The sequence below is a fragment of the Pseudonaja textilis genome, chromosome 5, assembly GCF_049901715.1.
Source record: "Pseudonaja textilis isolate UNSWEBS1 chromosome 5, rPseTex1.2, whole genome shotgun sequence".
NCBI lineage: Eukaryota > Metazoa > Chordata > Lepidosauria > Squamata > Elapidae > Pseudonaja > Pseudonaja textilis.
In genome coordinates, this window is record NC_141994.1 from 37,099,192 (window position 1) to 37,114,753 (window position 15,562).

The 15,562-nt window shown below is 36.2% G+C and overlaps 1 protein-coding gene across 2 annotated transcripts in view; it reads left to right on the forward strand.

Annotated features, from left to right (window-relative positions):
• The first annotated feature begins 982 nt into the window (after positions 1–982).
• Positions 983–15,562, forward strand: part of TMTC2 (transmembrane O-mannosyltransferase targeting cadherins 2) — a 187,562-nt gene continuing 172,982 nt past the window's right edge. The window contains exon 1 of one of the 2 annotated variants that reach the window (XM_026699094.2): positions 983–1,517. In XM_026699094.2, coding sequence (XP_026554879.2) covers positions 1,435–1,517 — 83 coding nt within the window. In that variant the 5' untranslated portion in view covers positions 983–1,434. The remainder of the gene's footprint in view (positions 1,518–15,562) is intronic. The other variant, XM_087934516.1, reaches the window with a different exon arrangement.

The following is a 15,562-nucleotide window of genomic DNA, read 5'->3' on the forward strand; positions in this document are numbered from 1 at the left end:
AGTTTTAAAATTACCCTGATTGGCGATGACACTTTGGAACTAACTGAACACAGCTGGGAGAACTGGTATCATTCTAAGATGGGCTTCAAAAGAGCATGTAAAATATTGCCAGGGAAAGACTGGCATGGTTTAGCCTTAGGAAGTCTTCAGAAGGTAGTGTTGAATAATGAGAACAGGTAGAGTCTTTTTTTTAAAAAAAAGCATCAGGATTTCATCCATGTGCCTGGGCAGCAGTGTGTCTTGTGGTGTGTCACTTCAGGAAACTCTCATTGCAGGTGGTTGGCAGAAAACGAGGAACACTGCCCATGAATTGAGGTTTGCATTGATGATTGGATAAAAATAGTGGTGTTGCTCGCCTTGACCTCATAGCAGGGCTACAGCCATTGGTTGTGCCTGTTTGTACTACTCCGGCAGATGGAAATCTCCCAGGTGTGCCCTGAAACCACACACAGAGGGCGAGGGCTTGTTTTCTTCCATTAGGCTCTCCTTTTTTGCAACCTGGGAGGTATTTCGGAGGAACTTGTACATTAAGCAGGGCGGGTCTCTCCTAAATAGGTTGCTAGATACACTCACTCAGCCACCCACCCACCTCTTTGTCCTAGAATGTCAGATTTCATCCCCCACTTGGCTCAACAATATTCTTCTCCCGCAGGGTGGGGGAGTTGCCAGATGACTTGCTTTTGAATAGCGGGCAAGGGTGGAAAGCCTGTGCCAGTCGCAGAGCCGGCCGGTCTCTTTCTTCCCTCCTTTTTAGCTTCTCTCTCGCCTCCCCTTCCCCTCTCCTCCAGAACTGGGGGCGTCTTTAGAAGTACTAAGCTATCTGTTCCTTAGCGAAGAGCGAGAAAAATAAAATAAAATAAAAATAAATCAGCAGCAGCAGGAAGAGGCAGCAAGCGCCGCCGACACCGAGGGGCGGAAGGCGGACTGGAGCGAGAGAAAGGGGCGGGCCAGAGGGGATGGCACGCAAGCGCGAAGGAAGCTCGGAGAGCCCCACGCGGGCGCTCGCGGAGCCTCGGTGGTGGTTTAGCTTCGAAGGGGCCTCGGGCGGTCGGGAGTCGGCGGCGGAGTGAGCCACCCGCTATTGGGAGAGCGGAGCAAGGCGGGCAAATTCCAGACCAGGGTTGGTTTGAAAGGCGCCCGGCCAGCCATGGGGTAAAAAGGAGCGAGCGGACACCGAAACAATAAAGCGGCTGGTGCTACCGGGCTCCTCCCGCCGCTGACAGCGCCTGGCCGAGCGCGGGGAAAGGAGCGAAGATGCCGGGGGCCGGCAGGCGTTGACCGAGCCGACCCGCTAGCAGGAGAAGGAAGCCGAAGTGAAGCGAGGCGGTTGAGAAAGCGCGCGGCGGATGCGTTTCGGGGTTTGGAGCGGCGGCGGCGGCAGCAGCAGCAGCAGCAGCAGCAAAGGGAGAGGCGGAGGTCGGCAGGAGCGGAGAAATGATCGCGGAGTTGGTGAGCAGCGCCCTGGGGCTCGTCCTGTACCTCAATACCCTGGGCGCGGATTTCTGCTACGACGACAGGTAAACGGGGGAGTTGGAGCTGGAGAGTTGGCGGCTACTCCGGCCGACGTGCCCTTTCCCAGGAGATGCCCGTTTGTGTGTGTGTTGCGTGTTTGTGATGGGGCTTGCGGTTGTGTGTTCTTCGGGAGGAATGTAAGTTGCGGGTCGCGAGAGCACTCTCCGTGCGGGGTCCTCCGATGGAAGAAGCGGTGACTCCCCTTAACTGGTCCGGTGGCTGGAATTCTTAACCTTTTAGTCCCCGAGGTTCTTTTTCACCTGTTGAAGCGGGATTAGTCGGATTATTCCTCTTTTTCTTCTATTTGGGCAGTTTTTCGCCCCTTTCCCCGCCACCTAGTCAATGGAGTTGCTGTTGCAAGTGCTCTGCTGTCGAGAAACAACTCGCAATTCATAGATTTCCTTGACTGTCAAGTTACTTCGGTCGAACAAGCCCTGCCGGGAATAAACAAAAGAGCCGGGAGGCTGGCAGCACCAGCCAGTCTGATTGTAATAAACCTCTAATCCCCTTTTTCCCCGGATCGCCTTTTCTGTTCCTTGCAAATATACCTGCATTTCATGGAAGGAGCAATCTGTTTTGCTTGAGGCTTAATTACATGGCCATGTGTGCGTGCTATGGTATTTTGTGCCGGAAAAGTGTTATTTTTTTCCTCCCTTCAAAGCAACACCTTAATAGGCCGTTTAAACGATGTTACATCTGGACAAAAAGGAAGGAGAAAAAAAAAAAGACACCACATTTTGAATTGCTCCCATTTGTTTCTCTTGACATTTTTGTTTCCAAAGCATAACGTACTTCTGACATTCTCTTAGATTCTCATACACATGGTAAATAAAGAAAATGAAAATAACCTTCAAATTTAATCTATTTAATTCAAATAGATCACTAGTGGCTTTGTAACTTTCAACCTCTACCTTTTAAATGCCATGAGTGTATCAAGAGAAAGCCACATGCTCTTGTTTAGAAGTTTCCTAGGAGTGCTGATACTGAAAAAACTTATTTTTTCCAAGTACACTGAACACTGTGAGAAATTAAGTTCTGAAATAGAAACTTTTGCTTTCACTTTACTCATAGGGGCAGTACTTGCTTGAGAAATCAAAGAGTAGCTGTTTTTAAGTGTCTGCAAGTGGGCGCCTGTGCATACATTGTCTTTAAAGATTTGCCTGGCAGGTTTTTTTTTTAATTTATGTTGGGCTTTCGTCTGTGTATAAAACATTGCTAATGGAGTAAAATAAAGGACCTAGGACTTAAATTTGCCTTTTTTGAGTTTGGACTGCTAATGAAAGCCATACAGAATTGCTGAATAAAATGACCCTGATGTCTAGAAATGTCACAGTTTTGCTGGTGTTTCTACCTTTCCTTAAATAAAAACCCTGTTTTAGGAAATTGATGAAAAGCTCTTAGTAATTAGAGAAACTTCCAATTTGTTCCTTTTTCAGTGATGTAATCTGATTGCAATTAGAGCAGATGCATAATTAAAATATATTGGGGAGAAGAACATGCTTGGCTGAGCTTATAAGCCATTCTGGAGTGTTTGTATGGTCCATTGACGTTAAATCATCCAAAAAGTGAGCAGAAGTTTACTCTGACAGCATTTCATCAGCCCCTTTCTGTACGGGAAGTGAATAGATCCCTTGGGTAAGAGTGTGAACCTGCCCTTCAGTAAAGTGTTTGCATTGATACGATTTTTCTTACATGACTGTAATTTGATATCACGGTATCTAAAATATCCAAACTAAGCTGTTTGTAAAACTTACAGATGGAAAATTTAAAGTTCTTCTTTTAATTTGAAGTTCTTATTTTATAACCCCATTAGTTTCATAAGTATTCTAAACAGAATTATTCAGTGGCTTCAGAAACAATATTTGGAGAGGATTGTTTAAAAAGGCAAACTGTGGGAGGACAACAAAGTTGAGTGTAGAAAAGCTCTCTGTGAAGTCTTTAGAGAGAAATACACAGAAAGGAAAAGAGGCATTTTTGCTCTACAAATCATTTGCCCTGCAACACAATCTGTCCATGTTTAAAAAGTGAATAGTGCATTTGAGAAGTTTATTTTGTTTCAGATGTGTTGCACCTGTTATTATTAGGGAGTTAATGTTAACATTAACTCATATGTTCTTTTTGGTTTTACAACATTGAATGCCAATTTCTGTAGCCTTTTAGTTATGTTAGAAATCTAATCATTTAGCAATAAAGAACTTGCTAATTCTTTAAGATACTTAATAAAACCTTTAAGTGTATTGTCGTCTGGTAATGGTTTTTAAAGATAGAAAACAAAATAATGCAAAACCCAGACAAAATCTGAGTCACCCTGTTAATACTATGTTGCTAATGTCAGGATATTAAACTGTTGAATGCGCTTCACCATGGCTGATAAAATTTGTTGAATTGATTTATCAAATTAATATTCTGCCCATCTTGTTGTGGTTCAGGTGTCTCTGAGCAGCTTACATCAAGATAAAACAAACATTTAGCAATTATAAATATAAAAATGGATTAAAATTACAAATTAAAAGAAGCTGAAAAACAAGGGTTTGGAGGAGAGAGATGGGGTGCCGTCTCTGTTAGTCAACAGTGTGCACCTGGTTCTTGACAGGCTTACAGATACAACTATTGTATTTAGTTTTCTAAGAAAGGCTGTAATTGTCTGAAAGACAGATTGATGAAACATACTGTACCCTCAGTTTGTTGGTTGAAGATAGATGGTAATTCAGAACATTATTCAAGAACATGAATAAGTTCATTTGCTAACATTTATTTTTTGTCATTTGTTGATCCTTTGTCTAAAGATCATTGTTATTCTAGCCATAATTGTACCTTAATGTCATTAGACAAAATTAGCAGCACTTAAATAGTAGGCTATTTATATTTTTGTCCATTCATATAATAATGGGGATAGCTGCTTGGTATTAATCCCTCATCAATTACACTTTATTTTAACCTGTAGGCATATTAAATTTCTCTCAAAACTGGAGATCTTAAACACTCACTGGATTCTGAAACACACTGCCAGGTGTGGACTTTATTGATTATTCTGTGCATTAGGTCAAATAATTTTATATTATTTTGGGGTGGAAGGAGAAATTGCAAGAGATTGAAGGTTTCCTCCATACCACTACTCCGTACCATAAAACTATTTAGAGAGTTAAATCCTTAAGCTGAAATATTGTACTAGTCACAGAGTTAAGTTTGTCAAGTTCCCTTTACAAAAATATATACGTTTTAAGGTAGCAGAACAAAGCAAATCACCTATAAGAATGAATATAGATGATAGTTTTAATGAAAATAGGTGCCTATAAAGTGTCCCAAATGTGCTTTTTCAAAAGGCAACTGGACTTTGTTTTTTTCCTTGAAGATGTTTTGCTTCTCATACAAGAAGCTTCTTCAGTTCTCTTCTTCAGTTCTTCAGCTTCTTGCATGAAAAGTAAAATATGTCCAAGGAAAAAATAAAGTCCAGTTGTCTTTTGAAAAAACACCATTGGGACAACTATGACTTGGATGATTGAGAACCTCTGTAGACATGTGCCTGTAAAGTATTTTAGGAGTTTTGTAAGGTTAATTAATATACTAATTTTCATATGACAAGATCATTTCCTTAATGATAAAAAATTGAAACCAACATGCAGATATGACATAGAATGAGATTACCTATAGTTCCTCATTGTATTGTGATGTAAAATTTCCCTTTAAGTGTAATTAAATGTTAATATAGGTAATCGACTTATGACTGCTCACTTAACAGTGGTTCAAATTAATAATAGCCTTTGAAAAAGTAACTTATTTACATATTCACATATTTACATGATCAAAATTCTGATGCTTAGCATCCAGTCTGCATTAATAACCAGTTGCAGCATCCCACTGCATGATCATGATTTGTGACAAAAAAAAACACCTCTGCATGATCATGATTTATGACAAAAAAACAACAACTTTGGGAAAACTGGATTTGGATTTACAACCATGTGAGTCAAATTACAACTCTGGGATCCCCACTTACAACTGCAATAAAAATGCTCATAAAATTGGGTCCAGTCACATGATGACTCGTGACTGCAACAATTCATGATAGAAATTCTGATCCCAATTGTGGTAATAAGTCAGGGATTATCTGGACTAATTTTAAAAAAGGTTTGGAAACTCAGTCATTATATATACATGCACCTAAGCTTATATACATGTACTACAAGTAGCCTTGAAACTTTATTGGAGATGTGTTTGTTAAAAAAAATATAACAATAAGATCTTATTGACTCTTGTAGAGTAAATATCCTGTTTCTTCAGACTTGATAAAGTTGTCTTGACAAGCAAAAAAGTGGTAGATAGGAATTCAGACAGAACATAAATTCTTCTGGTGTTTATGGACAGATCAGATTAATCCCAAATGTTCTTAAATATAATGTGAAAATAATTCAGCTGGGTCTATTTTGCCTCTGTATTCCATTATCCCATTATTGTTTGATTTGATTTATATTCTATATTTATTTTGTACAATTCAATAGTTTTGGTGATTTAATTTCATGGAACATAGGTGAATCAATCGCAACCACTTTGGATGACTATAGGTTATCTTCACTGTCAAAGGGGTGATTCCTGTAAAAAAACAGGGAAGCAAAAACAAAAAGGTATGTCACTATGCAAAACAGGATTTAGGACTAAACAAACTGACCTGATAAAGCAGAAATCTTCTTTTGTTCTTAAATCCCCATATGATATCCTTTATGGCGTCTCTTGTTTCAGCCAAAGCTTAATTACAAGACCACGAAAATATATATTTTTCCATTTTTTGATCTTTGCTGTTAGTCTCTGTCATTCTGGAAGAAAAGGGGACACCAAACCCTATATTTATTGACACAGATGATTGTTGCATATTGCTTTTGATGTTGAAATATCAAAACAGCAACAACATGATCTTGAGCAATTTCTTCATTTATTTTGATGATAGTCACTTTTTCCTATGTCTCTAGCTGCTAAGAAGTGCAAATGCTAAAAATTCTGCAGATTTGTTGCTTAGGGTGAGCTTTGACTATATTGCATTCTGATAAATTAAACAAACATGACCTCTCACAGCAAGTCACATCCTAAAAGAATATATGTCACTAAGAATCGCAATTGTATCCCAAATCACAATAGTTCTTAACCGTAGATGCCATGCCATTTATATAACTCCCTTTTTACGACCCACAATGATGTATTTTCATGGTTGGTTAGTGTACTATTCATGGCAATGATATAAATGAACAAAATTTTAGAATTAACAACATACATACATACATACATACATACATACATACATACATACATACAGTGATCCTGCTATACAAAATATCCTCCAATGACAATAAACATGCAAACAAATCCTCTGGGTGAAAACGAATTGCAACATTAGCTAATAATGTGCTACTTTAAAAATGTTATGTGAGATTTAGAAAGCATCCCACTTACTTTTATGATTAATCAGTATTTATTAATGAACTGGCTGTCACTATTTCTCCAAATGGCCTACCATGATATTCTATAATATTGTTTATAAAAATATGTTTTCTTAGCATCTGTTTAAGAATCCCATGTGTGGAGGTATCAGCGTATTTCTTTCTTTCTGTGGCTTGTATTCAAATGATACAATTTAATGTAAATCTACTATTTTTAGTCCCAGCTTCTACAATCAATATGTTATGATGTATTTATCCATGCTGTCATTGCAGTTTCATATCAAGAGTTACAGGTTTTTTTTCCTTTTTGTATGCCTGATGTCCTTATTCTGTAGGAACCAGAGGCCTTCAAAACTCTAAGACTCAACCTATATTTGATTTCAGCTGACCAGGATTTTGTTTGGTGTTTTCGGGGAGATGGAGGTGGGGTGGGGCTAAAATTAGTTGATCCAGTTTTCCCATTCACATGATACTCTACTCCCTTTCTTTTGATGCAGTTAAGTGTGTCATGTAAACAGGACCACTAGGTTGAAATTTTATCTTGCTAACTTGCTTCAGAATAGAAAACTGTTTTGCAAAATTAGCTTCTTTGTCTCCATTCAGCACATCCAATTTTTGTTCTTTTTAAATGGATGTGAATGCATTTTATAGCTGCTAAAGACGCCTACTACTATAATTGGATTACTATAAAGAACAGTTTTTCACTTGAAATTGGGCTGTTTAGTCTGTCTATCTGGCGTATTCAAGTGTCTGTTAGTTATAACTAGAATGTGTAAGATCATTTACAGCTACAGTGAAAGCTACCCACATGTATTCACTATTTTGTTACAAACCCCAAAGCAAAGCAAAGCAGTACACTCTCTGGATAGTGTTATTATGTTGCCCTATAATATTGACTGATAATTTATTTCTGCTGGAGTTGATCATTTTGAAGGAACTAAATACAAACAGAGCTATTTTATATTTAACATTTTCATTTTGTAACTTAATTTACAGTATTATGATTGTTTTCACAATTCTAAAAGAGACAGCTTTAATATTTGAATTGAACAACATGGATATGTGGATTTCCCATAGATTATTGAATACCCCACAAGTATTCAATACATTAAATGATAACAAGATCAATCTATGATGAAGTGTAATGTGTGAAGAAGTCATCTGTTTCTTGGAATGTCTAGTGTGAAAGTATTTTGATTATTTCTTAATTACGGGTTATTTCATAAATACATTTTAAGATAAATTTCTGTATTGGATTAGTGAATTGATCAGTTGGTCTGTTTACAGTATTTGAAGTGAAATTTTTGAATAATACTCCTTAAAGCATTAAAATAACTGCATGTTCTGAAAAGCTGGTTACTTTAAGAGCTTCCCGGACCATCACTGAACATTTGTTCTTGTTTTTCCAGCAATCCTCAGTGCACATATTGATAACTTAAGGGTGTCTTTAAAGTCTCAGGAGGACAAGTCTGCCCCATCACCATGGGGAGATTTTTTTTCCTTTCATTAAATTGTGTCTGATTCATGGAGATTGCCTGGATATGTCCCTGCAGGTTTTTTGGCCAGAATTTACCACTGGTTTCTTTCAAGGGCTGAGAGAGAATGATTGGCCCAAGGTCATCCAGCATGCAGTATGGGTTGAGATTTAATCAGGAGGCACCATTAGAAGAAAACAGAATTGTGTAAGACATACTTTTTAGCAATACAATGATGTTTTATTAAAATTTATATTTGTAGTATGTTCATAATTTGGTGGTAATGCAAATATATTTAATTGTAGTTTTCCAGTCCATCTCTGAAGTCAGATTATAGAACTTAAAATGGGTTCATTCAAATATGTTGCATGGGATAGCTATTGCTAAAGTCTAGTAGCTCATGTAGTTAGTTGAGCATTTTGTATGTCACTGAGGCCAAGCAGATGGATATGAGAAACATAGCTAGGAATACACTGCTTTCACTTTTTTAGTAGCTGATACTGGTGAACCGTAATACTGAATTCATACAACACATTAAAAGTCAAACTAACCATCAGTTTTGGCCAGGGATAGTTTGTAATTGCAGCTAATATATGATGACTGGAATAGGAAACTTAACATTATGTTTCCTTTGATTTAGATTTTAGTTTAGCTTTCTATTTAGTTTCAAGTCTATTCATAGTTTCTTGTGTGAGTGGCTGAGATGTGATTCATAGAAGTCTTAGTTTAGGAATATTGTCAGCACACTCCCACGTGAGTTCAGAAATACGTTAGTGTAGCGAGGCTTAGTATTTTGGTTTACACACGGCGAAAGCATTTTTAAATGGTGGATGTGGAAGTTTCATGGTAAACATTCCATCACTGGAAGGACCTTCTTGATTTATTTAAACCAGTAAAATTGGTGGCTTTTTCTTGTGTTCTAGAATTTCCATTACCTGGACAATGCCAAACATTAGCACTGGTAATTATATACAATGAATATTTGTTGTAATTGTATGGCCAGCCCCAGATGGATTTGTTCTTCTGTTGATGGAACTACTGCTGTATATTCTGTCTTGGGAATGTTCTATTTCTGTCTTAAGATCCATCACTAAAATTTTGGAATGGTCTCTGTAATAAGAAGAAATGCACTTTACAAAATCATTTGCTGAACTTTCTATATAAATAGAGAATTTATATAATAATATTGAGTGTCTTAATTATTTGACTGCTTGAATTTTCAAAGATAACATGTTGAGGTAGCTTGTATCTTCATAAAATTGAGTATTTTCTGTAAGAAGGTCAAAGGAAACAAACATCACTTTCTCTCCCATTCCTAAATCCTGTAATCACAGTTTGTTGAGATTTATTATTGGTTCTTATAGGCATTTGCAAGTAGTGATTTATAATTTTTACCGACGCAATAATTATGGCTGATTCCAAGTTTCTCATTTGTTTGGAGAGTTTATATTATAGTTTATATTATATTGATATAATTAATAGCACATGATATTGTTGCACAGGACCTTCCTATGTCAGAGCCTCTTTCTTCTTGTAATCCAGTACTTGCTGAACATTTTAAAAGATAGATTTGGATAGCTACAATGTGATTTGGATGGCTGCAACTGCTTTGGCTTTTCTGAGGACTGTTAAAAGTTGGCTTTTCCCTAAGTTTGAGGATCTTACTTATTTATTATCATTATTTATTATATCATTTTAATTGGTTGTAAATTTTTAATACCACTTTTAATACTGTTTTTGCATACAGTGTTCTCCACAGAGTTACATATTTAACATGGGTAGTTATATAAATGTGATAAATAAATGAGATAGATAGACAAACATAGTTCACTGTTGCTCTATTAAAACCTAAATTTCATGTTTTAATCTTCTGAACCTTCAAACTATTTTTGAATGATTCTTGAGTTAAATTCTACTTTTTTTCCCCTTTGAAATCTGACTTTTCTTTCCATTTTGGTTTTGAGGATTCTTTTTATCTCTTTTCTAAATAGCTGAACTGATTATAAATAAAGGTTACAAATATTGACAAAATAACACATACAGACAAAATCATATGGAGATTTGCAGCCCTGGTCAAAAGGGCCAGCAGAGATTATACTACCTGAGGCTTCTCAGAAAACAACTGAATTAAAAACTGCTGGTGAGCTTCCAGCACTGCGCCATAGAGAGCATTTTAACATACTGCACCTGTCTATGGTTTGCCAATTGCACAGTGGCAGATAGGACAGCACTCCAGAGTTAACGTCATTGCCCAGAGGATCATTGGTTGCCCTCTTCCCTCTTTGAAAGAGCTTTATAGCTCCCGCTGCCTTAAGAAAGTTCAAAACATTCTCAAAGATCCATCTCATCCTAGGAACCCTTTTTTTGAACTATTACCGTTTGGCAGACAGTACAGACTAATAAAAACAAGGACAAATAGGCTGAAAAACAGCTTATATCCCAGGGCAGTAACTCTTTTGAATTCTGCTGTATATAGTGCAGTGTTGGTGTGGTGTCGGGGGTTTCCGGTTCAATGTGTGGAGGGTGAAGGATGTGTGTTTGTGTTTATTTTCATGGTCATGGTCATGATGTACACTGAAGATGGTGTTTGATTTCATTGTACAAGGCGCAATGACAATAAACTAAACTAAACTGTTTGATTCATTTTGGTTAAAATGTACTTTTTGTACTATATTGATACTTTGCATAGAATTTTATTTTGATTATCAGAATGGTCAGAATGATACAAAATATGAATGTCATTCTTTAAGAGTATCACTCTGACCGATTGATGGATACTTTTATTTCTAGGTTTAATGTAATAGTTTTCCAGAAAAAGTACTTGACGTATTTTCTTTGGATTTTTGTTGTGGAATTTCAAACAATGAGACAATTGACTTTGGATTGTAGTCTTTGGAAAATACGGCACAGTTTTTTCAAACCCAGCAGTAGTGCTTGCTGGAAATGTGTTAATTTGAAGCAGGGAATAATTCATTTGGGCAAAGCTTTATGTTCCCCTTGTAAAATATTCATCAAAATAATGACAGGATTTCATGACTTGACAGTCAGCATTATATTTTAGATTATTTAAAATAATTTTAATGAATTGCTTACCATATATTTGGAAGGTTAGAGTTTATGCTTTTTTTCTAAGAGATAACAGAAGGAATCAACGGTTAAGTTCTTAAGTCTACTGTAAAGAAATTGTTGAATTACATGAAATCTTTTCCCCTCCCAGGAGCAATAACAGTAGAATCAGTAATTCTTCTGGTCCTAGAAATGAATACTTACAGATAATTGAATCAGGATTTTCCATATGAGTGTACAAAGCATAGCTAGTAGACAATTGGGGTATTTACAGGATTATTATTATTGTCTTTAGCTCTTGCTAAACTGAGGAAAATTGAACTTTGACTCTTTGATAAGCTAGATTCATATTTTAGACCTACAAAGAGCCAGTTATTGTTCAGTCCCCCCAAAAGATCTTGCTTGTTCTTTGATCTTTATTAGCAAAGCATAAATGAATGGCATTGGCCAAAATATCACAATCACAATATTTAGTTGTAGTGTCTGATTAAATATTTTATGTTTATACATGGATTCTTATAGGTGGGGAAGATGTGATAAAGGCAAAGGCTTCTCAAATCACTTCAATTTATTCAGTTTTTCACATTCATACATAGGAAGACTTTATAGGTAAAAATATTTGATGTAGGTGAAGCAATGAAAATATATAGGCTTGGGTGCCTGAGAGAGGTGTACATATTTTAACACTATACCTGTATGGTTTTTCCAAAGCATCCATGATATAATATTATGATATAAGGTAACATTTTTCTCTACAATGGATGTAAGATATAACTGTACTAGATTTAAAATAAAAAAATACAGATAATCTGGCATGTCACTAAGGAATAACATTTAAACATGATTTTATTTCTTTATATGATTTATTTATTTCTACAAATTTAGAGGAAGCAGATATTCTCCTCCACGCAGGGGTCCCCTATGTCTGGTCTGTGGACCAGCACTGCTCCATGGCATGGCAATAACTGGGCCACACAAACAAGCAAAGTCTTATCTGTTGGATGCAGGCAGCACATGAAACCATGCCTCCTCTGGTCCATGGAAAAATGTCTCTTCATGGAACCGGTCCCTGGTGCCCAAAAGGCTGGGGGCCTGCATATAGGAAATAAATTTATCCGTATATGTAGCTAGACTAGACTATATGATATGGCAATGTATTCCATTTTCCTTTTTAAAAATAGTTTAATCAGTGAGGGAAACTGAGTCTCCTTTCACCTCTTGGAACATTTCCATTTCATATTTCAACTATAGGAATATTAGTACTAAAAATAACACAAATGCGGTGGTGGAATATCTGATTTTGCAATGCCTCTTGTCTCCTCATATTGTGTACAGAAACTAGAAAAGTATTAATCACTGGCTGACCAACCCATCTATTTTGAAAGACACAAAATACAAAGGTTAATAATCTGGGGGAAAAAAACCACCTACAGATTCAAATTGTACTAATGCACTTTTATTTAACCACATTTTAACTTTTATTCTGCATTTGTATCTTATGCTAAATCCACATTTTGGATTAGCATGTTATCTGGACCAAGCTATTACATTTGCTGCTTTCATGTTTAGTACTATTTTGGATTTTTTTCCCCCATGAACAAAATGCACATATGACACTATTGAGAGCATGGAAACAAGTATTGAGCTAGATTTTTGTGTGTAATGTCTCAGGAAGGCAATTTGCTAAATAAGAATACACTATTTTAATCTCTTTAATCAAATATGACTACTAGGCCATTAAAATGATATTTAATTGAGGATGAATTGCAAGTTTAGTCAATCAATAAAACACAATACTAAGCCATGATGGCTTAGTTGGTAACAAACAGAACATATTATGGCTTTGCCATGTGTGACCCAAGCCAGTATAGAAATTATAGCATTTTTATATCAATTCAATAGAAGATCCTTGGTTCATGTAACAATTGGTATATTTACTCATGTTCACAGCAGATAGCAAGTTTTAGCTGATCTTAGCATGCTAAGCAGGATCATATTGGATGGGAGAACATCAGGGAATACTTGGAATAGAAAGGTTGGAAAATCCTGGAAGGCAATGACAAATCACTTCCATACAGTTGCTGAGAATGAATGGAGGTGTCAATGAAGTACCAAAGCTGATATGAGGAACACTTTACCTTTACCCTTGCTATTAAGTAAATGTGCATATTTGATTACATATAATTTCATGATTTACATAAATTCTAATGGTGAGGTGTGTTGTTTTGTATAATTTTCATTCTCTGAAACACAGGAAGCTTGAGATATATGCCAGGCAGTAAAAGGTTATCAGCATGATTGTCTCCAGTCTCTCTTTCTCATTAGACTACCTGTAATTAACTATAATAATCAAAAATAAAAGCAATGAAATACATTGTCAGTTTTACTGCAATTCATATATTGCCCTTCTTTTTTATACTCTAACCAGAGCACTGCAACTTATGAAAAAGGAGAGGAGAAAAGGGGAGAGAAAACAACTGAAGGATGCTCATAAATCCCAGATTGTCTGATCTAGCTGCTTAGATTTCAAGATACGGTCTCAGAGCTTTTGTTTTCAAGACAGTCAGCACCCAGATATTTCATTAAAAATTGAGCATGTCTCACATCATAAATTCCTAGGTTATTAATCTGATAGCAAATATATACATACATATAAAATATAATAAATTCATGTTATTAATCTGAGTATATGTATACAATTACAAGGCAGTGTGTTTATTTCATAACATATAATGAATCTTGGAAAGATCCAGTGTTGCCACAAATTTAATCTCTAGATGTAATCTCCTTTACAAAGAATGATTGGAATTTTATAATATCTGTATTTATTTAAAATATAGAGATTGATTGTAACTAGAGACACAGATTTAATTCTCAAACAAAGACCATTACTTCTGTATAGGTCTCTGGAAAAAATAGCACTCAGCACTCTAGGAAGTTTACAAAGCCCAAACTCAGCTGTGGACAGGTATTGTCTCATCACAACCATACCATAAGAGCCCTATCAGAGGAAAATGGTGATCAGGTTTCAGTAACATAGATGTAATTGTAGCCTCTGTTGCTTCAACTCTAACCAAGATAATTGTGCTATTATAAATTGGATGATCACCAGATTTTTTATTCTTTGAATAATTATTTGCTTTATTAATTTCTTTTACTTTTTGATGGTTACTAAATATTTAGGCATTTCTGATCACTCACTTGCATGTATGTACAGGTAATTCCCAGGTTATGAACATTCCCTTAGCAAACGTAGTATATAGTCCTCCAAAGTGTGTGTCATACCTAATTGCTGCTTGACCCTTCTGTGCTATTCTCTCGCCTTTCTTTCTTTCTTTCTTTCTTTCTTTCTTTCTTTCTTTCTTTCTTTCTTTCTTTCTTTCTTTCTTTCTTTCTTTCTTTCTTTCTTTCTTTCTTTCTTTCTCTCTCTCTCTCTCTCTCTCTCTCTCTCTCTCTCTCTCTCTCTCTCTCTCTCCTCTCCTCTCCTCTCCTCTCCTTTCCTTTTCTCCTTCCCCTTCCCCTTTCCTCCATTTTTATACTCTCTCCACCCAAGAACAATCTTGTCTCGGTGCCTGCTTTTAGTATTTTCTTTGGGGATTCTTTTTAGTGATAAAAAAAAGAAACCAAAGCAACAATCCTGTTATAAGATTATATTATTCCATATTCTGAGGAAGTAGAGGGTAATCCATGAAAATCTGTGCAATAATAAATTTGTTAGGCATAAGATGGTAACATACTTACCAACAAAAATAAGCTTATTTAGGATTTCAGTCTTTAGAATTACATAGTACCAAGTCATAGTAGTGTTTTTAAATTTAACCAAATTCTTTGGTATTTAATAATAAAATAAAGATGTATAATGTAATCAGAAGGAAAATGGCCTCTTTTTTTTTTTTTTTTTTGCTCAGACCAAAAATAAAAACACAGTCTGTATGGCTTCATAGGTAGGAATGTGGCACGGAGCCCAAGAGAATAAAATGGTTTCAGTTGCACTACTGAAGATGGTTAAGAACCTAGTCTTTTTATTTTCTGATGTGCTTTGTCTGTCTTATGTCATTCAGACCTTACAGTAGAAAAAAA